Raw genomic sequence first — 21,785 nt, forward strand, 5'->3', positions numbered from 1 at the left:
TGCGTCCAGGGGTAGGCTTTCCTCCCTTTATTTGGACACAAACCTGGAAACCATAAAGTATTTTTATTCACTCTGCTACTGTGCCCGTTTCCAGAAGAGGGAGCCAAGACACGGTAAAATGCTGCCAAAAATCAAAACCATTGTTCAATTTTATTTTTTTTAAAATAGTGTATATGTTTGGAGTTAAGTTAATTCGAGGCAGGAGGGGAGATGAACACAGAAGCAAAATGCATGTTACAAGCTCAGAAAAGAACTGAAGAAGTCTCGGGCGTGGTACAGTAATCACAGATACAGAAAACTTATTGTCATACCCACATATGAGTTAATACTACGTTAAGTCTCACTGCTGTGGGATGCAAGCAGCTCCAACACAGACACTGCAAGAGCAGCTACTAACTTACGAAAATTATGATTTAATTTGGAAATCAAGCACATCGCACAAAGTTTTATTTGCTGTACTCTTCAGCTCCTCTCCTTGTACTGCTCAGTATCACCTCTTCAGTTAATAGCTTCTTTGACTAATTTGCTTCCCGCATAAGAAGCTGGTTTCACCATCAGAAATAGCTGCAGTTAAAAAAAGCGTTTGAGTGTTACATCCATCACATGCACATAAATAAGTTTAAGAAGTAAAAACACAGACATCGTTCCTTTTACTGCTGCATAATTTTCTGGAAGCAAGCCTCCCACTGAGCTGATTAAATGGCAAATGGAATCAGTTCAGAAGACAGGTGCTGACTAAAGAAAATAATCTTATGCAAGAACACAATCACCTCTAGTTTTTCCTGTGTTCAGCTTAATCTGTCAAAAGATTAAACCAAACAAAAGATTACCGGGTTAATATTTGAGCTGACATTTACTATCATTAAAGTTTATCCACACAATGGTTGTATTATTTGAAGATTTCATGAAGTTAAGCACAGATCAAGACCAAATCCTGAAGGGGTGTGAATGGAGAAATAGGCTCACACATTCCATAAAGGGCAATTGTTGTCTCCTGAAAGGAACAGCCCAACTGCAGCTGGAAAGCTCCCTGCTAACCCAGAGCAGTTTCAATGCAACTTGTCCACAGTCCAAAGAAAATGCATGTGGTTTCTAGTGCTAAATAATGCAACTTTGCAAAACTGCTGCAGGCAGCAATACGCTGAGAAATAAGCAAACAAATTGAGTGTTTTTAAATGAAGAGCGATGCCCATGCAGAAATTCATCCAGGTGGGTGTAAGGTAGCGGTATGTTGTTGGAATCCTCACTTGACATGAGGAGCAAGCACGAGAGAACACACGGGGCTGTCTGGTTCTGGATGCATCAACACCCAGCCCACTGGTACTTTGGCCAATCTCATCCTTAAATTTAATCGTATGAAGGCAGGAAGGGAGAGGAAAGGATTAATTTCTAGTACCTCGATGCATCCATTGAGAAGTACAAATCCTTTTGAGGGTGCTGCTCAGCAGCTTTGTTTTGTCTCTGCACAGCTCATGCAACAGCTATAACCCTCCTCGTCACCAACATTACAGCAGAAACAAGCACTGCCCGGTGACACCGCTGGGTGGAAGAGACCTACAGTGCAGGTCAGAACTCGCTGTACCCTAAAGGCAGATTTAGGGCAAAATACAGCTCCATCTCCTTTTATATCGAGGTAAGTATCTCAAGGACGATTCCAGCTGCTGTTGACAGCAGGAGGCCCTGTTACCCGTGAAGATAAGACACACAGGGATCACGCTCCAACTCAATTTAATAAGCTTTGTAACGAACTTGGACAGAAAGTGGTTTGAAATAACTCGAGCAACACTCATCTACTAGTCAAGGATTTTTTTTTTTTAAGTAATGCTTTTAAGCTTATACTCAAGCATACAAAGCATAAATTTTACAAATTAAAAACAATAAAATCATCCTAGAATAATGTAATGGCTTCCCCTATATGTACAAGGAGTGGAAAGGAAACAGAATTCTTTCCAGGTAATTTCACACATCTTAAATGCTACATAAGTGCTCTCCACATTCATTTCAATTTTTCTTTCAACGTGGGTGGAAGGAGCTGAAAGTGTTTCAATGAAATCATCTTAAAGAGAGAGAGGTACTTCACCTGGTTTCAAGCTGCATATGTTTGCCTCTTCAAAAGTCTTGAGAGGAAATGCTTTACTTAAAATTCTGCTGTTAGTTTCTGTGCAGCAGCCTCTGTTTTTCCAGCTATATAAAATTAAACAGTTCAGTATTTCTCAGAAAGTACCACCAGTACTTCATCTTCATGGAAACCTGTTATCCCCCACCCTTCACAAATGACTCCATTGTACAACAGAAGCAACCAGTTTAGCTTAGATTTGACAGGCATAAAAGAAACATGGTAACAGCGAAGACAACAGTTATTAGGGAGGCGATGGGCTTTGGGAGAGGAGAGATTTGTAGCCTAATCAAAACACACTTGATACACAGCCTTTCTGCAGAGGCGTATAAGACAGGGTATTTTACAACGCAACTTCATGTCCATAGCATTAATAAAAAGAAATCTTACTTGCTTTCAACAAAGGAAAGGTTGGGGGAGGAATGAGTGTAGTGTATCACTTTTAATTGCCAGATTTGTTTGTCACCGTTGAGTTTGGAACAAACCTTCTTACAAAAGTTATCTTCATATCGTTCTAAATTAGAGTGGAACAAAATATGTATTTTTACACTAAAGCAAACTGATCAAAGTGGCATTTAATAATATTTGTTAAAGTGGTTATCTAACAAAAATGGGTTAACAAAATCCCATTCATTAGTAGTCACCAAATAAGACACTTCTCATGCATATGACAAAAGTTCATTCGTGTACTGAGACGTCTGTTTACTGTGTACAATATTTCCATAAATTATAATATGTTTCACAGCCCCTACCATTCAAGAATATTTCAAACAGATTATATATTATATTTGTATATGCAAACTATTTTATATACACTAATATAAAGATCCTTAGAAGTACCAATATCACTACCTTTACGCTTTCTCTAAAATGCATAGCTTTCGAATATTTTCTTGCAGTTACCAAAAACTTTACAGATTAAAGCTGCTTATCAATGTGGCATGTTCATAAAAACAAAGTGAAATAGTTCTATACTAATTTTATATTAAACCCCTTAAAAAACATGTTTACTTTTTTAATGGGAGAAAAAAAAAAGCTAGGGAAAATTCAAGTAATCTATGCTCAATCTTTGCCCAAATACTATATGAAATTAATGTGACGTTCTAGAAGTACAGTGAACTTCTCAACCAGGACTGTAATACTGCATTTCTCACGGAGAAAAATGCCAGTCATGCCACAAAAACGCACCACTTTCCACTTCATCTGGGAGAAGCTTTAGATGAGATTTAACAACACAAGTGTCAGAACAGAGAAAAAGCTGATTGGTTATATATGAAGAAATTAGAGCTATTCCAGTTTTGTTTCTGCAGTTTGTTATTAAACAAAGTTACATTAACCATACAGTTTCTCACAAACTAAAAGTTATACATGGTTTTCAGACATCAACCGACTGGAAAAAGCCAAAAAAAAAAAAAAAACCCACAACTGTTAAAAGTTTGGTGTTAGAATAACCAGCCTGGGTGAAGAAAAGCCAGACTGCTGTTGTAGTTGGGGGGCTACTGATAGCTTGTTTCGTATAAACTTCAAGACCTCCATACCACAAAATGCCTCAAAGTGGAGAACAGAACGATCAGTAATAAATGAGAACAAGTAATTTTGTTATATCCATCATCTAGCTTAACCTCAGTGCGCCGCATCTGTAATAGCTGCTTAACAAACAACGGTTTCCCCCCCACAAAAAATAGCTACACAAGTAAACAGTGTTCACAGTAATGCAATCAGTAACAGGTTTTGTTAGTTTCCGTAAGTCAGGTGTATCTGCAAAGCTTTATACAGTTTAATGCATAAGTATTCCAGTAAAATTAAGTGAAAACTAAGTTTCATTCTACAGGGTAATATCTACCATACAAGACTAGAGTATGTACAGTATGGGACTGGTGTGACAACTGCCAGTGTTTCATGATGTTAAACTATTTCACCCATCAGCTCGATCTTTGTTCAGCAAATCTTTAATAAACTTGATATACGCACCTAAAAACCTAGAGATCGATTTGGCAAGATTAGTGCTTGCTACCACTGGATATATCCCAGTGTACAGTGCTGCAAAACTGAGTCACCCAGAACATCCCATACCCAGATTACAATTTGTTGACTTGAAAGTCTGGACTTCACATGTAAAACATTAAAACTATAATCCTAACTGGAGTGAGGACAGTCAGTAAACAAATAACAGGTGAAAATGAACTGCATCTCTTCAGAAAGGTATGGAAGAATTGAGAAAATAGGAATTTCGGTTTTTAGACAGCCCTGCTCTGCTCAGCTCAAGGCATAAAACCAGCCCAAGTAGCTCTAAAACTATGATTCTTATTCAGCAAGCATAAAGGCAGATCCTGCACAAGATGATGCATCAGAGGCTTCAACAAGCACCTCTCCCCTCCACTTCATTCCCTAATACAGCATGTCTTTCAGCTTACAAACACCCAGTGGCCTTCAGAGCCTCAGCAGCCTGCTGGAACCACTGCAGTGTCTACAGCTGCACATTTCATATAGGGGGGAAAGGCCCCTGTTAACAAAAAATCCTCAAATGCCTCTGGGGGCCATTTTGGTCATTCATGAAAATTAGGAAAAAAACTTACTTCTGACAATACTCCTCCTGAAAAGATGGGTCACTGATCCATTATGAACATAGCTCTCACCATATAAAGCACCAAAAAGTCAGAAACAAGGAAAAAAAAAGTCCTTAAATTATGATTTACAAGTTTGTACACTATTTCCTAAGCAAAAGGTTGACCTTACTGCGAAGTTTATAGATGAAAACTTGACCAGTTACTTTTAAGGGGAATGTATATCTGGCTATAACTTAAAGGTAGAAAATATTCACTGTTCTATATACACATTTCAAACAGGAGACAGTTAAACTTAACTGAATAGTTGCCAATATAACTCCATATTAATTCACTGGCCACTAAACTAGGCATCAGTAGCCAATTAGAAAGCTTGAGTTCTGTACTTTTAAAAATGCTATTTTTCCTGTCCTGTTTAATTGTTTTTTTAAAAATGTATTATAGTGCATAGCCTAAGTCAGACTTTCAAAGAGATACAGCGCCTTTCAATGCAGTTTTTGCAGCATTTAAAAGGGACTTTTCTCCCTTCAAATTAGATGTTCATTGAAAAATCTGAATTGAATGCTGTACTGTAGTAAAAATATTTCAGTCACAGACTGATATAAATGTATACTGTGCAGTACTAAGATTGTTTGATGTCCATCTGCACACATTTTACTTGGGTTCTTCAATCGTCCCCTTGCTGAGGTCTGTCATTTTGGGATATTTCACTTTCTTCTGGTCCAGCTCATTCTGAGCCCACAGTAGTAGTTTCAGTAATTTTGCCAACTTGGGTGTTGATTCACGATTTTCGTAGTCTAGAACAGCTTGATTAACCTCACTCCATACCTGGAATAGAAAATACTGGAATTCAGTAATAGTTTTCATATGATTAACACTGTTAATGTCACACAGACATCGAAAAGATCACACCCAGTGTGCTAATTCCTCAGAACACGGCCAGGGCAAAGCTCCATAGACTATGAGCCTGGAGAAAACAAGGAAGAGAGCCAAATAGTTGAATACATTAACACCCATTTTTTAAATCCTGCTTAGGAAATACTTCTGTTCTTTTGCATACCACTATATACATTTTTTCTAAACATTTCAAAAATATTTGGATGTTATTTTCACCACATATGAATAAAAGACATCAATTTCCTTTTGAGAAAGGACTACCTTCTGTCGCTGCATCATGTTAAGCAAGTCTCCAAATGGTGATTCTTCAGGATTATCAAAGGCAAGCAAAGCCAGCGTGCGCTCCATTTCTGTCAGGCATTCCCTGCTCTCCTCGCCTTGTTCTGCTAATTGGGTCTGAGCAAATTCCAGAGCTGCTTCTGTCTCACGCTGCCGAATCAGTTCAATCAAATGCTGCTGCTACATATGAAAGACACAGCAATATTAGCTAAGCAAATTAACAAATCTCCAGTATTTCAAGAGTGTAATCTTCAGACATTAGTGTGTGATTTGAGACAAACACTAATTCAGAATTTGACAGTATGAGGTCAATTCTTCTCAACGTATGAGACAAGGAGCAGCAGACTTGTCTACAAAATCTACTGAAAGAGGTAACCTCGTGCTTTTGAGCAACATGTTTTGAAAAGACATATTACTAAAGGAACTACTAGAAATTCAGACTAACAGTAATTGGAAGTTGGTAAGTCACGGACCACTGCTGCTGTTACAAGTTTTCATGTTATTAATTGCATATGACAGTTCCTGCATCATGCCACAGACTTTCCCATTGCTACGAAACGATGCCAAGAACAAACACTTGAAACTGCATCCGTGTTGTCACAAACCTTGCAACATACTCGTAAAATCTGCACTACTTTTTCCAGTCTCTTAGCAATCTCTAAAACAAAGATAAAGTTTGCCTGTCCTTACCTGCAAATGAAAGTAAAGATATCTGTTTGTATCTAGCAATTCTGGATGGAGACTGTTTATTAATGCAATGGCTTCTTGAATCTGTCCTTTCAATATCATTTCTCGAATTTTTATTCTTTCATCAAGAGTCTCTAAATCAACACTGGGTTCAATTCCAGACTCCATTCGAAACTTCTCTGCTGCTTCTTTAAAACCCTCTGAAATAGAAACATTTTACCTATGAAAAATATTTTATGAAACATCTTAAAAAAAACCCATCAGCTTAAATGAAAATATTTCCATATTGCTTGTGCATTTTGGTGGTTTAAAGATTAAGTCTGAACGGAAAAATTCTTATTTAAACAGGCGTTTATCCAACAGGCATCGAACAGTACACGCTTAATTCATTCTTAACTCAAGTGCCCCCATTCTCTAAGGATGCCTGCAACTTGTAGTCCGATACCTCTTAACTTGAAAGCTTATTTTACACTTAAATAGAGCAGTATACTTATTCCAAAATGGGATTTTCAAATTTTGAGTGGTTTGGCTTCCCCCTCCAGCCCCCAAATCTGTTTACACAGACCTAGCAATTTTACTGAGAAGAAACAGGAAATAAATTTTGCTTTCCTGTATGAACACAGTATTTTTTTTTTTAAGCTGTAACAGCTATTTTAAATCCTAAGTCACACTTTCATACACACAAAAATGATTTACGCCACTAAGATGCTCTTCCTTTATCCCAGAAGCTTCACCTACACACCAGTGTAAACAGGGGTGTAGATCGGATGCAGATGCCTCCGCCCTAGTATAGCTTATTAGGATGGTATGCATCATAATTGCTAGGGACAATTTCTGAGGGGTTTTGATTGCTCTAAGTATAAAGCGAGGCTATATGCTGAAGGGGTTAATGTTTTTGTTCTCAAACTATTTTGACAACATTGGTTTTTCAGAGTTTAGCTTTCTAGCCAGTTAAAACTTGTTTCTGATAGCTGTTCTGTGCAGCTTTCAGAGTGTTATTTAACAACTGCAACATATCTTGAACTCTGTTTTTAAAAAGGACATCATACAGAAACGTTTGTTTACAGCACTCCAGAAAACATTTTCTTTTCTGTATCTTTCAGCAGAAGAGTTAAGGTTAACAAATGTTACTTCTATTGCATAAGAGCTCAAGTCTCTGAATCTTAATTTCCACTTAAGAGAACACAAGAGCAGTTGTACCTTGCTAAGAGAAGCCAACAGCAATTACTAAGTCCTCAAAGCGCTTAATTTCACTCCATCTAGTAGCATATTTTAACCAAAACAGTCTAGTAGCATATTTTAACCAAAACAGTCTGTCTTGATAAAATAAGCGACATGTATTTAAGAGCCTCCTAGCATTAGTACTCATTTTTACCTGTAACAAGGTAGTTCATGATAAGGCGGTTCATGTCTGCTCTCTGGATATGCAAGTTATTAAGTTTTTCCATCCATTCATCTTTTGTGATTTCATCAGGTTTTTCTGTATAACTCATCTTGGACTCTTACTACAAGAAAAGCAAAGCATCTCATTTAACATGACTCAAGAAGTAAGTTTAAGGCATGCAAGCACTGTGCTACTACCATCTTTATATCTTTTTTATGAGATCTTTTAAATTAATAATCCAAAAGAGACCCTTTTATCTCAAACCGCAGTTTTACATTTTTCTCCTCCTTGTTCCTGCACCCTTTAACATCTACTAGCAAGTCTCTAAAGCTGCTTTCATCAATCGTCAGAATAAAAAATTCAAACACCATCTTCTTGTACTTACTCTTAAATCCACTCCAAATAAATCTCGTTCAGAGTTTATACAGGACACACAGCATCACTGTGAAACAAGTGAATCAACGAGTTTTGACTGCTAGCCAGAAAAAAACTAACAAATGTGTAAAGCAATGCCTATGTAAACATTATTTGCTTTAAAGTTTTCATCAAAACATATGGGACAGCTCCATATATTGTACAGCTACAAAACTGTACGTTATATATTTTCCAATGTACAACTAAAAGACTTACACTAGCTTAGCTTCACTGTCCCCAAAAGTACTACTGTCAGCGTTACTAAAATGGTATTTTTTTTTCTCCTAGTATTTTTCTCGGTAATATTTTTTTTCAGATTCGTAAGCAAAGCGCTTCGCTAAGCCGGCATTTAATCACTTCTACCTCCAAGTCACGATCACAGGGGCAGCGAAAGGGGGAGGAGAGGCGGCAACAACAACAACAGCAACAGGCACCGCCACTCCGCTCAGACAAACGCGAGCGGCAGCGCGCCTTCTCATCACCACCCCGCTGCCAACAGGTTTTTCTTTCTCTAAACTACCGCCGAAGCCACACCGCACCCAAGAAACTTGGGACAGCGGGAGGCAGGACCAGCCCAGGGCCGGCTGAGGGGCCGGTCGGTCCCCGGCCCCGCATTCACGCCGCTCCCGACCACGCGGCAGGAAAACGGGGCTCCGGCAGCCCGAGCCCCGCGCGGCCCCCGCTCGCTGGGGAAACGCGACCTCCCCCCATCGCCCCACAACCCCCGCTGGCCACCGGCCCGCCGAAGCGCTGCCCCCGACCCGGCCCTCCCCGGGGCCCGGGCCACCGAAGCGCTCGGCTCCGCTCACCACAGGCCCAGCGCCTCCCCACCCCGCCGCGGCGGCCAGCAGCGGGCTGACCCGCCGGGCCAGGGGAAGGGTCTAGCCAGCCCCCGTCCCCCGAGGGAATGAGCGGCTCCGCCGGCGCCATCTTACCGAGCGCGCCGCGGTGCCGGCTCCGACGCACGATCGCGGGCCCCTCCGCCGCCTCCGCCAGGCCGCTGGCGCGCGGATCTCGCGAGAACCGCCCGCTCGGCCAATCAGCGCCCGCAGAGGGGCGAGAAAAAGGCAACCATAGAGTTGCCCGGTGGGGTGGAGAATGTACGCCGGTCCCTCCAGGGGGAGCTAGTACCATAGAGGCGGGCCGGGGTGGCGGTACCGCCGTACCATAGAGATCGGGCGCGATCCAGCCAGGGCCGCGGTAGAGCGGCGGCGGCCGAGGTGCGGGGCGAGCCGGGCTGCAAGATGGCTGCTCTACCGCCTCAGGCCGCCGGGGCAGCTGCGCCAGCCCGTGGGATGGCGGTCCCTGCAGCCAGCGGGGTCGCTTCCCCGAGCGGAGCTGAAGGCCGGGGCTCGGTCCTGCCCTGCCTCCTCGCAGCCTCGATTCGGCTCGCGGCCGCAAGGCGGGAGTCGGGGCAGGGCCTGCGCTGTCTCCGCCATGCTGCCTCCCCCGGCGGCCGTGACCACTTCTGTCAGGCGCTGCCGCAGCTGCTCTGTGGCTCGTATCCCTCCCCGACGCTTTAATAACGCCTCGGGTGACAGCGTGGACCTCCTTGGGAGAGGGACACCGACCCTGGCAGTAACAACCGAAGCAGAAACGGGCTGATGGGCTGGTCCAGTCCCGGCTCCGGTGGGGTGTGCGCAGGCAGCGCCGTGTGAGGGGGTAATGGCTCGAAGCCGGGCACGGCGGGGCTGGCGGCAGCGTTGTAGGGCCGTGCTTGCCAAGGGTTGGCCACTCGAGCAAGGGCTGCTGCCCGCAGAGCTGGCCCCGACAGTCTGCCAAGGTAATGGAAGGGGTCTGCTGTAGGTCACAGCCTGGGATGGCAATGTAGAGTCCCACCAGTTCCCAGCGCCGCTGGTGCGCTGGACTGTGAACTGTCCCGGCTGAGGGCTCTGATTTATGAGCTCTGTCGAAATTTGTATTGGCTGCTGAGAAGAGTTAATAAACTCACTGCGGCTAGATCCAGCGGGGTTTGTGAGTCAAAGCACTCTGCAGAAAAGCCAAGAACGCACCTCGATTTGTGTATTTAAATGGAGAGTAGGCTTAAGACATACAACTTTTACACATGAAACGCTGCAAACGACACTCAGGAAAATGTAAGTTCACTTAGACTGGGAATACGGGTACAGTTACTCAATTTTGTAACTGTGCGATGAAGTGCAGCCTCCAAAACTCCCTTTCATTGCAATTGTCCCTACATTGAAACCAATAAAAAATACAGTGTAATCAGTAATTTATGATTTTAACTTAATTCCCTCAAAGCTCCCAAATTTATAAACAATGCAGAATTTTGAACAAAGAACTTCAAATACTTAGTAATGCCATTAGCTGTTAGCCATATGACAAAGCTACAACATGGCAAGCGTTCCTATTGATTGGAGAGGCCTCTTCCTCAGGCTTTAATCTAAAAACTAATCTCAATGACTTTGTTTGAGAAACATCAACCTTCAGACTCTATTTTTGAACGGATAGGCTTGTAAATCCCTCCTGGACTCAGATGTCCTGCCTGGTTCTTGTCAGCTCCTCCCTAAAAGGTGGAGTTTCTCAGGAGGCTTCCATAAAGAGGGAGAGGGGAGGAAGACGCCCCTTCTCTAGGAGGGTTTCCTGACTTTTCTATAGAGGGAGACGTACCCCAAGCAGAGAGAGGCAATTGAGTGTAATTTGCACCACAATTACTGTTTACAGGTAAAGAATAGGTGGAATTGTTTTCTAATAAGTAGAATAATATATTGAGTAAGTAAGCTAAAAATGTGTGAGCTGCTGTTTGGTAGCATACTTGATAGTGTGATGCTGACACCTGTTTTTTCTGAGATTGGGATGTTCAACCAACTGCAACAGAAGTTCCCCTTTACCCCTTTATTGTCCCTGAGCTAAAGAAAAGTAAAAATGGGCTAAAAGCAGCTTCTGAGTTGTGGTTTTGCTTGTCGTGAAAAATAGTTTGAGGGGTTTTTAAAAATATTTGTAGAAGTTGGCATTTTTTCTGACCATAATGTTAACAAAAAGAAGTTTGTAATGCTTCTGTGCTGAATATCATGGCCAGCTGCATTTTTTTTTCCTTTTATATGCTTTCCCTAGCTTTTTGGTTTCTGGTAATGTCAAACTTTTTTAAAAACTGAGCTTTCATTTGAGAGAAGAGGTGTTATAACTACTTTAGTTGCAATGAACACTCGTTGACTGTTACTATTGAAGTATTGTCTTACTGAGTCTGAAAACAAAGTGACTTTCTAATGCATTAATTGTTTTTATTTGGTTAAACAACTAAATAGTACTACTTGTAGTGACACCTTTTTTTGATGGCAGCATTAACCCAATGTGGTAAAATCCTAAGTATATAAAAAAACTTTAAAAACTATTATTCCTTTTTCTTGATACAGGCATTTTTTCCCCTAGTAATGTTCTGAGTGCAATGAAAATTCTGTAGGTTTGGGGAATTGAACAGTATCTTGAGTAATAATGACACAATTTATGCTATTTCCTGATATAATGCTGCTTGGTGACCTTCTGTATTCCCCTCTTTTTAAGTTGTATCTCACTGAATAAATCTCTAATCATCCCATGTATAATACCTGTGGCTGTCTATAGTGAAGAGAAACACTTATGTTCCTGGTGCTTCATAGCCTGGGATACTTAAGGATTTCAAAATGCCAAACTTGAATGGCTTTTCTTTGTTAAACATCACAAAATTAAGATGGCAGTAGGAAGATACAAAGCTGTGCAGTAGTTCAGGGCAAAAGCTTCCTACACCATTCTCTTTTTTCCTAGCACTGCAGCCTAACTTCTGTTAAAACCCCTCACGTTCTCCCCAAATTTAGAACCAAACCTTTTTTTTATTACTCAGGGAAAACCTTGCAGGATACTTCTGTGACTCCAAAGTTGGATTAAAATGCAGGGAAACAAACTACTTTGCTCTCAGGGGAACTATCCTGTGGCTTCAATATGCTGCAATCCTACAAGAATCTTTCAGTAATGACACAGAAAGTTGGATTTTTGGGCAAGACTACAAAATTGAGATGAAAAGAAACATAATAACTAATTCAGTGCAGTTTATAGAATTCTTACATGAATTAGGATTTGATAAATCCTAATCTCAAAGAGGTATTTTGATGATTTATATTTGGAGTTGAGTGAATTGTAAATGAAAATCACTTAATTGCTGGAGAAGTCACAAAAATCCTTGCAAAAAAAAAAAAAAAAGGTGTATATTGGGGGGGTGGGGGTCATGGAGTTTACCTAGAATTGGAGGGGGAAAAAAACCTGCAAGGTTCTGTCAGATGGTAAGAAAGGGGATTGCTTTATTTATGTGAATGTAATTAACCCTCAGTAAAGTATTTTTCTGTGTTCATCTAGTCTTTATGAAAAATGAAGTATCGGGAGCCTTGGAGAATCAGGGACCCAGAAGATACACTACATTGACACCTGATGTGTCTATTCTGAGTGATGCGCTGAACTCTGAGGACAGAGGCCTTTTTCCACAAAAGAAGGTAAAACTGGAGCACAGCCAACAGAAATTAATCTCTTCTGACTTAAAATGATTAATTATTTGTTAAAAAAAGAGAAAGAAACGCCAGACACAGAGGAGGGGAAGGAACTTGCTCACTTGCTTTCATCCTTACTCTTTTCATGGCCTAACTCTGTCTCTAGTTTTTACCTGGTCGCTGAAATTGTCTCACCAGAACATTCAGTGAGGAAGAACTGAGAGAAAGGGTGATTGTAAAGTAAGTATTATATTTAAGGGCTTTGCATCTTCAAACACTGGAAGAGGTTGCTATCTTGGTGAAGGGAAGGGTGGGTGAGAGAGCAGAAGTGACATCCCAGATCTGGGAAGAGCATCTCAGTGCAACACCAAGATGATGCCTTAGTGCCTGTCACAAACAGCAGTTTTATGGGTCACAGCCTTGCGTGAGACACTGCAAATATAAGGGCAGGCAATTTGTTGACACCCAAAGTTTAAAAAGGACTAATTAGGGGAACCCAAGGGATAAACAAATAAAGATGTGTCAGCTGTAGGGGAAAGTCTCGGTGTACTGACTGCCTAATAGCGGAAAACATTTTCAGAAGCAGTGGAAAAAAGTTTTAAGGAGAGTTAGTGCTGAGGGATTTGTAAATAGCTCAGCATAAGCTTCTCCGGTGTTTAAGAGGGAGAGATAAATAAGATGCTTATTAGGCTGTTTTAGAAGCTGATTGATAGTCATTAATCTCTGCTAGGATTTCCCAGCAGTTTTCAGGTCAAACCAGTTAGAAACTATCATCGTGTTATATGAGAGAAGGCCTAAACTGAAACAAAACTGCCATTATATGGATCACTAAAAAAGCTCCTTCTGCTTGCTGCCAGGACAATGCAGATTCAGACCAGTAACCCAGGAGGAAATTTCCCAAATTAAGGGAAATTAGACTCTAACAGGAAAAGAATTTGAAAGGGAAGGGAATGAGGTAGGGAAAGAACTGAGGTGCTGATGGTACCATTTCAGTGAAGGTGACACAGATGTTTCGTCAGCGAAGATACTCTGTCTTGGGCTTTAGCACAAAGGTGTAGGATTTTTTGTGGGTTGAAGGTGTAATGCGCTTTAGCCAGTATTCACTGGGTGTGCAAAGTGAATCGGTATTACATTAAGATGGTGTAAGCCTCTTACCAAATGCATGTAAGAGGAATTTAATACTGTTTCACTGCTGGATACCCCATTGCAGGCATCCCCTGTTCACTGTTGGTGTGCAATTCCTTGTTTTGCATGTTCCCTTTCTCTTGGTGTGTAATTCCTGGGTTTGAGCACTCCCTAGATGCTAAATTTGTCCATTAACATGTTATTAGCTTTTCCCAGGGTATAAATCACAGTGCAGCTTGATCAATCAAATCATAAGGTATTTCCCCTCCACGTGCTTTTCATTTATTGTAGCTGCAGAACAAAAACTTCTGCTTGCCTTTATTTGTGGTGTCTTGTACTTTTGCACAGGAATCTGTTGGTTTTTTTTTTTTTTTACCTCTGGGTGTTCCTGTGTGAAGTAAGTATTAATACTGCCCAGTTTTACAGCTGGAGAAAGAGGCTGACTATGCTATCAGGCAAAAAGCTAATAGTAGCTTTTCCAACATTATCCTGAGCTTTTACCCCCAGAATTCTCATACAGAATGTAGACTTCTAAGAGATGTAATCAAATTACTTGATCAAATCCTGTAATTCTGTAGAATTGATGCTAAGTATGTTTTTTTGTTTCCTCATGTTTTCATTCCTTAATCCACCTTAGTAACCACCACACTTGTCTGGAATCCAGCTGAAATCAATGTTATCAACCCATGAGGGAAAATGTGCAGGATCAGGGTCAGTCAAAGACCCAAACCTCACACCTCCAACTGCCTAAAAGGTTCTTCAGATGTGCGGGTCAGGAGTGTGCATGGCCTCAGGTCCTGTAACCCTCAGTGATTGTGAGATGTAGGTGTTTCTGGTTGCTAATATTGCAAATGCTGACAGTAGGAACAAAATGTGAAGCTCTCTGTTTATAGCAGCTTGGATTCTGGAGAGTTGTTTCAAGTAGCCTAACCATTTTTAAAGGGTGTTTACTAGGAAGCCTCCCTGCAGTGGATGAGCTGATCCAGTAAACGCTTCCCTTCCACAGCACTCCACAGCATTACTGCAGCAATTGCTATTTGATTTTCTAAAACAGGTGGAGTAGAATAGGAAAAACAAAACAAAACCCCAGTGGAATAAGCGCGGGTGGGGAGCATGGCTGATGTGAGCAGCTGGGTCTACAAGCAGCGGCTGAGCTCCTCTGCCATTTTAATCCTGTGACAAAGCTGCACTTGTCCTGTGAGAGAAGTCACTGTAAGCAAAACAGTATTTAGCACTGCTACTGTGCAGTTTTGCTTTGGCATTTGCAGCCTCACGAATAATGAATAAAACTGCAGTTCCTGTGAGGTAAGATCGGATGTATTTTTAATAAGAAAACCGGGAGCAGGCGTTGTCGATCCCTCAGAACTCGTCTGCAGAGGAAGCCCTGAGGTGACCGGGGCGGCCCGCCTCCCGTTTTCCTCAGTGGCTGCAGAGGGGCGGCGTGCGGCGGCCTAGAGCCGACGGGACGGGCACTCGGCGGGCAGCCGCGCCGCTACGGCTTGTGCGGGGAAGGGCTGCGGCCCCCCTCGAGCGGAGGGGGACGGGGAAGACCGGCCGGCGCTGGCGGGCCGGAGTCGACGGGCCGGCGCCGCCGCTTTCCCGCCCAGCGCCCGGCCGCGAGGGAGCGCGCGCCGCCGGGCCGGGAGGCGGAGCCAACGGCAGCCTCCGGGAGCCGTGCGCAAAGCGAAGCGCTCTAGTCTGCGGTTGGGCGCCATGTTGGTCTCTATGGTAACGGGGGAGGAGCGTCCCCGCCCAGCGCTCTGGAGCGGTTGCGAGGAGGAAATGGCGGCTCGGCTCGGCTGAGACCCTCGGCGGTGGCGGCGAGATCCCCCCCCCACCCCCTCCCCGCGGTGAGTGAGGGAGGCAGCCGGAGAAGCACCGGGATGGGAGGAGAGAGCGAGTGGGGCCGCCGCTGCGGCGGAGGGGTCGCGGAAAAGGGGCGGCCGGCTCCTCCGGCCTGGACGCCTTTGGGCTCGACTAGAAAATGGAGGCGGGCGGGTGGTTGCGGGTCAGGGCGGCCGGAGGGACCCCGGGGGGTGGCGGCGCGGCCTGTTTTCAGGGGACCGTCGGTGCGGCTGCAGGGCGCGGGCACGCCGGAGGCCTGGCCCGGTTCCAGAGGAGGTCGGCGACTCAATGCGGGGGCCCTGGAGGAAGCTAAAAGCCGCCGCCCCATAAGCTCATAACGTGGTTGGGCCGGAGCGGAGAGGACGCCTTTCCCGGGCGGAGCGGGCTAGAAGGCGGGCTCCTCCATGTTGGGGGGAAAGGAGAGGACGGTTGTGCTCGGAGGCGATCGACGTCATACCCAAGCTGACGCCGGCAAGCTTCTCCGTGACGTCACGACCGACTTTAACCGCCTTTCTCGTTCAATTTCACCGTTGCCCCGGTACCGCCGCCGCGGCCCCGATCGGTGGCCGGGTGCGGGGGTTGCGCCCTTCCTCGGGGCGGTGCTCTCGGCGGCTGGGGACTCCAGAAACCCAACCGAAAACTCATTCTGGGGCTGGGGGGGGAGTCTTGGGAGGGTGGGACTGAAATTTACCTGCCTTGAGGTGGCATTTGTTTTCTGTGGGCGATGGAGGTGGTCTCCTTATTGGTGAGTTAAACAAGAAAAGTTGAACTTTATCTGATGACTTGTCGGGGAAAAGAGGAGGGGTTGAATTTTTAGACAGTAGTAATTGTTGGTTGGCTTTAACTATTCAGTAAATTCCGTGTCAATAACTATTCCCCATCCATTGCACTAATGTACTTAAATACTGTCTCTTGGAGGTGATGGTAGTTTGGAGCTGCTTATTTGGCTTGCAAAAGCCATTCTTTGATGGTGACCAAATTTCGTTCCATACAGTTAAGTAGTTTTCAGTTTGTACCTCCAAGCGATAGCTATATTTTAGCAGTGAGCTAAGAGAATGTTACCGTTTTAGCATATCCTTTTTAACTTGGAACATTACAATCTTTTTAACTTGTTACAAAATGTATGTGTGTTACACTGTTTGTACGTTCAGTAATTCAAAACAGTGTAACATGCTGTTTTTCTTGCATGGTCTTTGATGTTTTCCTTCTAGGAACTTCAGGGAAGACAAAAAATGCTGATTCCTTTTACTTAGCTCAAAGATGTATATAGCATTCCTAATTTCCCTCTTGTTTTTTTTTTTTTCCCTGGATAATCTATTTGAGATTTTTTGCAGAAATAGCTCTTTTGAATATTTAATCATCACAGCCTTGTTTAAGTAAATTCTTTGGCAGCTGATATTCAACTGTAGTTTGCTTTATTTTATGAGAACTTTTTCACTGTTAGCTTTTTTTGTCTTTCTGTTTTATACAGTTTTCTTGTAAGTGGTAATCTGAACTGGTCTAGCTTCAACTGTCTCGTTGCTACTTCTACAAACAAAATTTACTAGCTGTTTAAGCAATTTAATTGCTAGTCAATGAAAAATGATAATGTGTAGTTACTGTACAAGTGTAGCATATGCTGTGTTAATTGTAATAGATATTTTGGGTTGTGCTCCACTTTTATGTATGCCAGCTGCTTGTTACCGTTCTTTGACATTTGGAACTTTCTATAGGAATAAATATAGAAGTATGCTCAAAATAGCTGTTCAGTTAGGCCTTAAATTTTTTTCCCTTGATGGTTCCAGAAACATATTGCACATGAAGGTTTTTTAATGCACTTTGGTGGAAGAATAAAGGCTCGTGTTAGCCTTCAGCCTACTTTGAGACCGCATGACTCCAGTGATTTGCAAATTGAATAATTGTTGATTTCAAGACTAGCACTTAAATATTTTTTTAACAAGTTTGTGTTGGTTTTTTTTAAGGGCTATTTTAGTTGATTTCTATTGGTATTCAAACGAAGTTTTTGCTCTGCTGCAAATGTATGTACCCTGTGAAATATTTATAGATTTTAAAACTGTTCAAATATAATACATATAATTTACACAGTGCTTCAGAGGGTGCTTTTCATATAACTAAGAGACGTCTTTTGAGGTTAAAAAAACCCCCACCAAACCTGAAACTCCCAAGGCAATGCTAATAGAATTGTATGAGTCCAGATTAATAAATAAAATTGAATAAATATTTTTCAGTGTCTAGTGGACTCATCAAAAGGCAGTATTTGCTCTACTTAATCCTGCTTCACTACTAAAATTTTCTGGCAGTAGATTATGTTATTTATTTCTGGTTTAAGATATTAATTGTCTTTATAGTTGTAATTTACAACTGTGGGATTTTAATTCTGTACAGCCTGAATCTTCAGCTAGAAATATTAAGTGGGGAGAGGAAGGGCAAGGGTTACAGGGTTTAGGCTGAGAGTTTATAAAATTTAACTGATAAAAATGGAAGAAGGGACTGTACTCAGGAATAGTAAGATTAGATGGTTTTTAGTTGACAGAAGTGGTAGTGTCTATCTGCACTAGTTTATTCTCTGGTGCAGTTTTTCTATCTAGTGTCTCTTGTAGTGCTACAAGTAGGACAGTGGTAGGAGATTTAAGGAGAGGGTTTTAATATAAGTAAGATTTATGTAGTTTATGCAAGAACTGGTTGCTTTCTTATGTGCTGTCAAGCCTCTCTCCTCACTAGGATAATCTTCAGTCAACTGTCAGTTAATGCTTTGAGGGTTGTACTGCTATTAAGTTTTTATCTAATACAGCTTCTGAAATAAGTGGATACTTCACAGTTATTAATGGTGATAGTCTCAAAAGCATTGATGGACTTTGAGGTTAAGAAAAATCTTAAATTTGCAGTTAGGGAGCTAACACACAAAGATTTAAATGTGCATTATGTGTGTTCTCACAGTAAACCCTAATCAAAATTGGGAACTGAACTGCGTTTACTGCATTTTTAATAACATAATCAGTATGCTGTAATTACTGTATTTCACTAAATTCTGAAGGAGAAATTCATTTCTGTTTTACTTCATTTAATGAAGTTTTTTGATGGAATAAGAATGAAAATGATAGCTGGTTTAAAATGTATTTTACTTCACTTTTTACAAATGAAATAAGGGAGAAGAAGCATCAAAACGCAGTATTTGTTTTTCTTCAACAGCTGTGCTGATAGGGTCAGAAATTATAATCCTACAGTTTGAGTCCATTTCTGTATACATAGTTGGACTGACAACAATAACTAGACATGCCGGAGGATAGAGATAGTTTAATTATAATGTAAAACTAACTTTTTTTTTTACAGATAATAGTATAGGATGTGTAGCTAGTTTACGTACTGTTATAATGCCAGCTTGACAAAAGGCCCATACAGCTTTACTAGTTTGTGTAAAACTGAGAAGAGGGATTTTTTAACTGCAGTGTAAGTATTCAAGCTGAAATTTGGCAGTTGTAGAATTGTAATCTTGTATGTTTTAAAAATAAACAGGCTGTGGGATGTTGAAGAGTTAACAGCCGAATAACTGGTGCTGTTCAGTTAACAGCCGAGTATTCCTAAGAGCCCTGATAGAGAACTAATTTCTTTGGTACTTGAGCAGAGGAATGCCAGATTGTGTGAATCACCTTTACAAAATGCATTGTTTCCTGTTCAGTTGCTGAAAAATGTATTTTCAGTGCCGCTGAAGAGGTCAAGTTCAGTAGCACACATTGAACATTAGACAAATAAGTAGTATGTATTTGTAAAAAGTTTTAATTCAAGCTGATGGAAAAGGAATGGTAAAGGTCTTGTATATTGAGTAACACCCAACAATTAAAGTTTGTAATTGATATTTCTGTGCCTAAACTTAGGACCATGGCTTGTAAAATTGGCTTGTACTGGCGCCTTTAGAAGGTTTCTTGTACAGAGATAGTTGTTTGGGTTTTTTAATCTAATTTTTTGACCACAGAAAGCTGCCTTTTTTTTTTCTTAATCTGTATAAAAGGGAAAAAGAAAAAAGCAGAGCTGTCTACACTGCTTGTGATTCTGTTCACAACTGTTCTTAATGAGCAAAATCTATTTGCTGTCTTATTTTTGCTTATACTGTTCAGACCCTGAGAGCAGAAGTAAAGCTGACCAAAAAAATCAATTTTGTTTTGTTGGTTTTGGGTAAATTTTCATTGTTAGGGCAGATACAGGATTAGCTTATGCAGAAGAATGTGAATAAAGGCTTCAGCAGGTATTACAGGAGTAGTAAAAAAGCCAAACGTAAGCCAATAGAGTGTATCTGCGTAGTCTTTAAGCACCCATTAAGCTCTGCACTAGAAAATACCAATGGCATGTATATAATACTTTTCTTTCCTCTTAAAATTAACACTAAACTGAATATGAATTTTGTTTATCAAACACAATTATGGGCCTACAAGTTGGAGGATGTGCATAGTGTAGTGCCTTACATTAAGGTTTCACCTTTGTTAAAGCTCTGTCAGTACAGTTGACAGTTACAGTTCTTTGCTCAGCCACTAACACAGAGCTGTGCTGGCAGAAGCTCTAATGTGTACACAAATACCTTGGAATCTGTTCTCTAATGTAGCTTTTTCCATTTGGGGAATTTGAACTTTCAAAGTCTTGCTTCCTCCTGAGATAAACTGCTTCCCTCTTCGGAAGGGCCTGTACTCGTGTGTTGACAGAGCTGTCATACGAGGGTGCAGCCACGCTGCTAAAGCTCGGCTGCACCAGGGTGGTGCATGCCTGCTGCCCCACCATGCAAACAGAACGACTCGTACAGGTGAAAGTACAGTTTTGCAGATGTAATTACACCAATACGAGGCACTTATGCCAGCACAGCTCTGTTGATTAGAGATTGTACCCCTTAACATTCCTGACTTGTGCAATTGTGACAGTGAACCTCTGTAGTATAGATATGATCCACAGTCTTGTCTGTTATTAAATAAATTGTTCATGTTTGCCAGATCTCTGGTGGGCCTGCTGCTAAAGTGCCTCGAATGTTTCTATGAGACATTGCTCTTTAGCTGAATTTAGCTGTGGGAACTTCACTCTGGTCCAAAGAAGCACTTTTTTGCTACTTATCCAGAATAAAATATACTTGTAATACTTGGTGCTGTTCTCATTCTGCTACACTACCTACTGAGTGGTCCATCTTGCCTTTCCTTTATTTTTTTCTGACTGTTCTGACCCTGTATGATGCAATCTGAAATAAGAATTTTTTAAAAATGTTTTTCTTGGGAAGATGATCTTCTAGTCTGAAAGACATCAAAATAAACTTCAGTGTGTGTGTATTTTGTTTTGCATAAACCAGGGAGTTACTTTATGCTTTTTTGCTTGGAGTAGTCAAGTCATACTGTGGAGTTGCTCATTGTCTTCTTTAACTGCTACTGTGCACTAGCCTGCTGTGTGTGCCTGGTAATCTGATTCTGTGCATACACATTAAATTCAACACTTCCAGGAGGTCCCACATGCGCTGCAAATGTGCAGGATTGCTGTCCTGTGTGTGTGCAGTTTCCCATCATGTGAGGCAGTGGCCTTCTTAGGAGGCTTATGTAAGGTAAGTGAGTAGCCTGACAGAAATCATGGAAAGGATGATGGTGTATTTATTAGTGTCAGACATACAGTAGAGAGAGTTTATAATAATGGGTGACTGAAGACATTTTAATTTGGAAAGGTTCATTTCAAGTACAGAGACCAAGTAAATGTATTTATTGTTTTTAAGGGAAGCTATTTCTTTAACTTCTTCGAATGAATCCATTTGCTTAATTATTTTAAACTAAACTGTCAAGTTGGTTTGCTATGAAGTTTATTATCAATTTAGAATATTTCTTTAATACCTTTCTCAAGTGGAAAAAAGTGATCTTGTGAAATTTGTAAATGTATTGAGTCATTTTTCATGAGAGAAAAATCTGGAAGAAAATTGAATACTTGTTTCTCCATCTTTGGAAATTAAAAAAAAAGTTGTTAATGTTTACATTTTAAATCTCATT

The 21,785-nt window shown here is 41.5% G+C and overlaps 2 protein-coding genes across 4 annotated transcripts in view; one reads left to right on the forward strand and one right to left on the reverse strand.

Moving 5' to 3' along the window:
- Positions 1-1,711: 1,711 nt before the first annotated feature.
- GID8 (GID complex subunit 8 homolog) lies at positions 1,712-9,374 on the reverse strand. 2 transcript variants are annotated; one of them, XM_074843553.1, is made up of 6 exons: positions 9,277-9,371; positions 8,313-8,369; positions 7,919-8,048; positions 6,547-6,743; positions 5,839-6,036; positions 1,712-5,508 (listed from the first exon to the last, which is right to left on the reverse strand). In XM_074843553.1, the coding sequence occupies exons 3-6, from the start codon at positions 8,034-8,036 to the stop codon at positions 5,335-5,337; spliced, it is 687 nt and encodes a 228-aa protein (XP_074699654.1). In that variant the 5' UTR covers positions 8,037-8,048; positions 8,313-8,369; positions 9,277-9,371; the 3' UTR covers positions 1,712-5,334. The 2 variants fall into 2 exon arrangements, with proteins under 2 accessions (XP_074699654.1, XP_074699653.1); XM_074843552.1 differs by lacking the exon at positions 8,313-8,369 and having other exon boundaries at positions 9,277-9,374.
- A 6,283-nt stretch (positions 9,375-15,657) lies between these two features.
- DIDO1 (death inducer-obliterator 1) overlaps positions 15,658-21,785 on the forward strand; it is a 55,756-nt gene continuing 49,628 nt past the window's right edge. The window contains exon 1 of one of the 2 annotated variants that reach the window (XM_074843097.1): positions 15,658-15,791. The gene's annotated coding sequence lies outside the window, so the exon portion shown is untranslated. The remainder of the gene's footprint in view (positions 15,792-21,785) is intronic. The other variant, XR_012625526.1, reaches the window with a different exon arrangement.

The sequence above is a fragment of the Strix aluco genome, chromosome 17 (genome assembly GCF_031877795.1).
Source record: "Strix aluco isolate bStrAlu1 chromosome 17, bStrAlu1.hap1, whole genome shotgun sequence".
Taxonomy (NCBI): domain Eukaryota; kingdom Metazoa; phylum Chordata; class Aves; order Strigiformes; family Strigidae; genus Strix; species Strix aluco.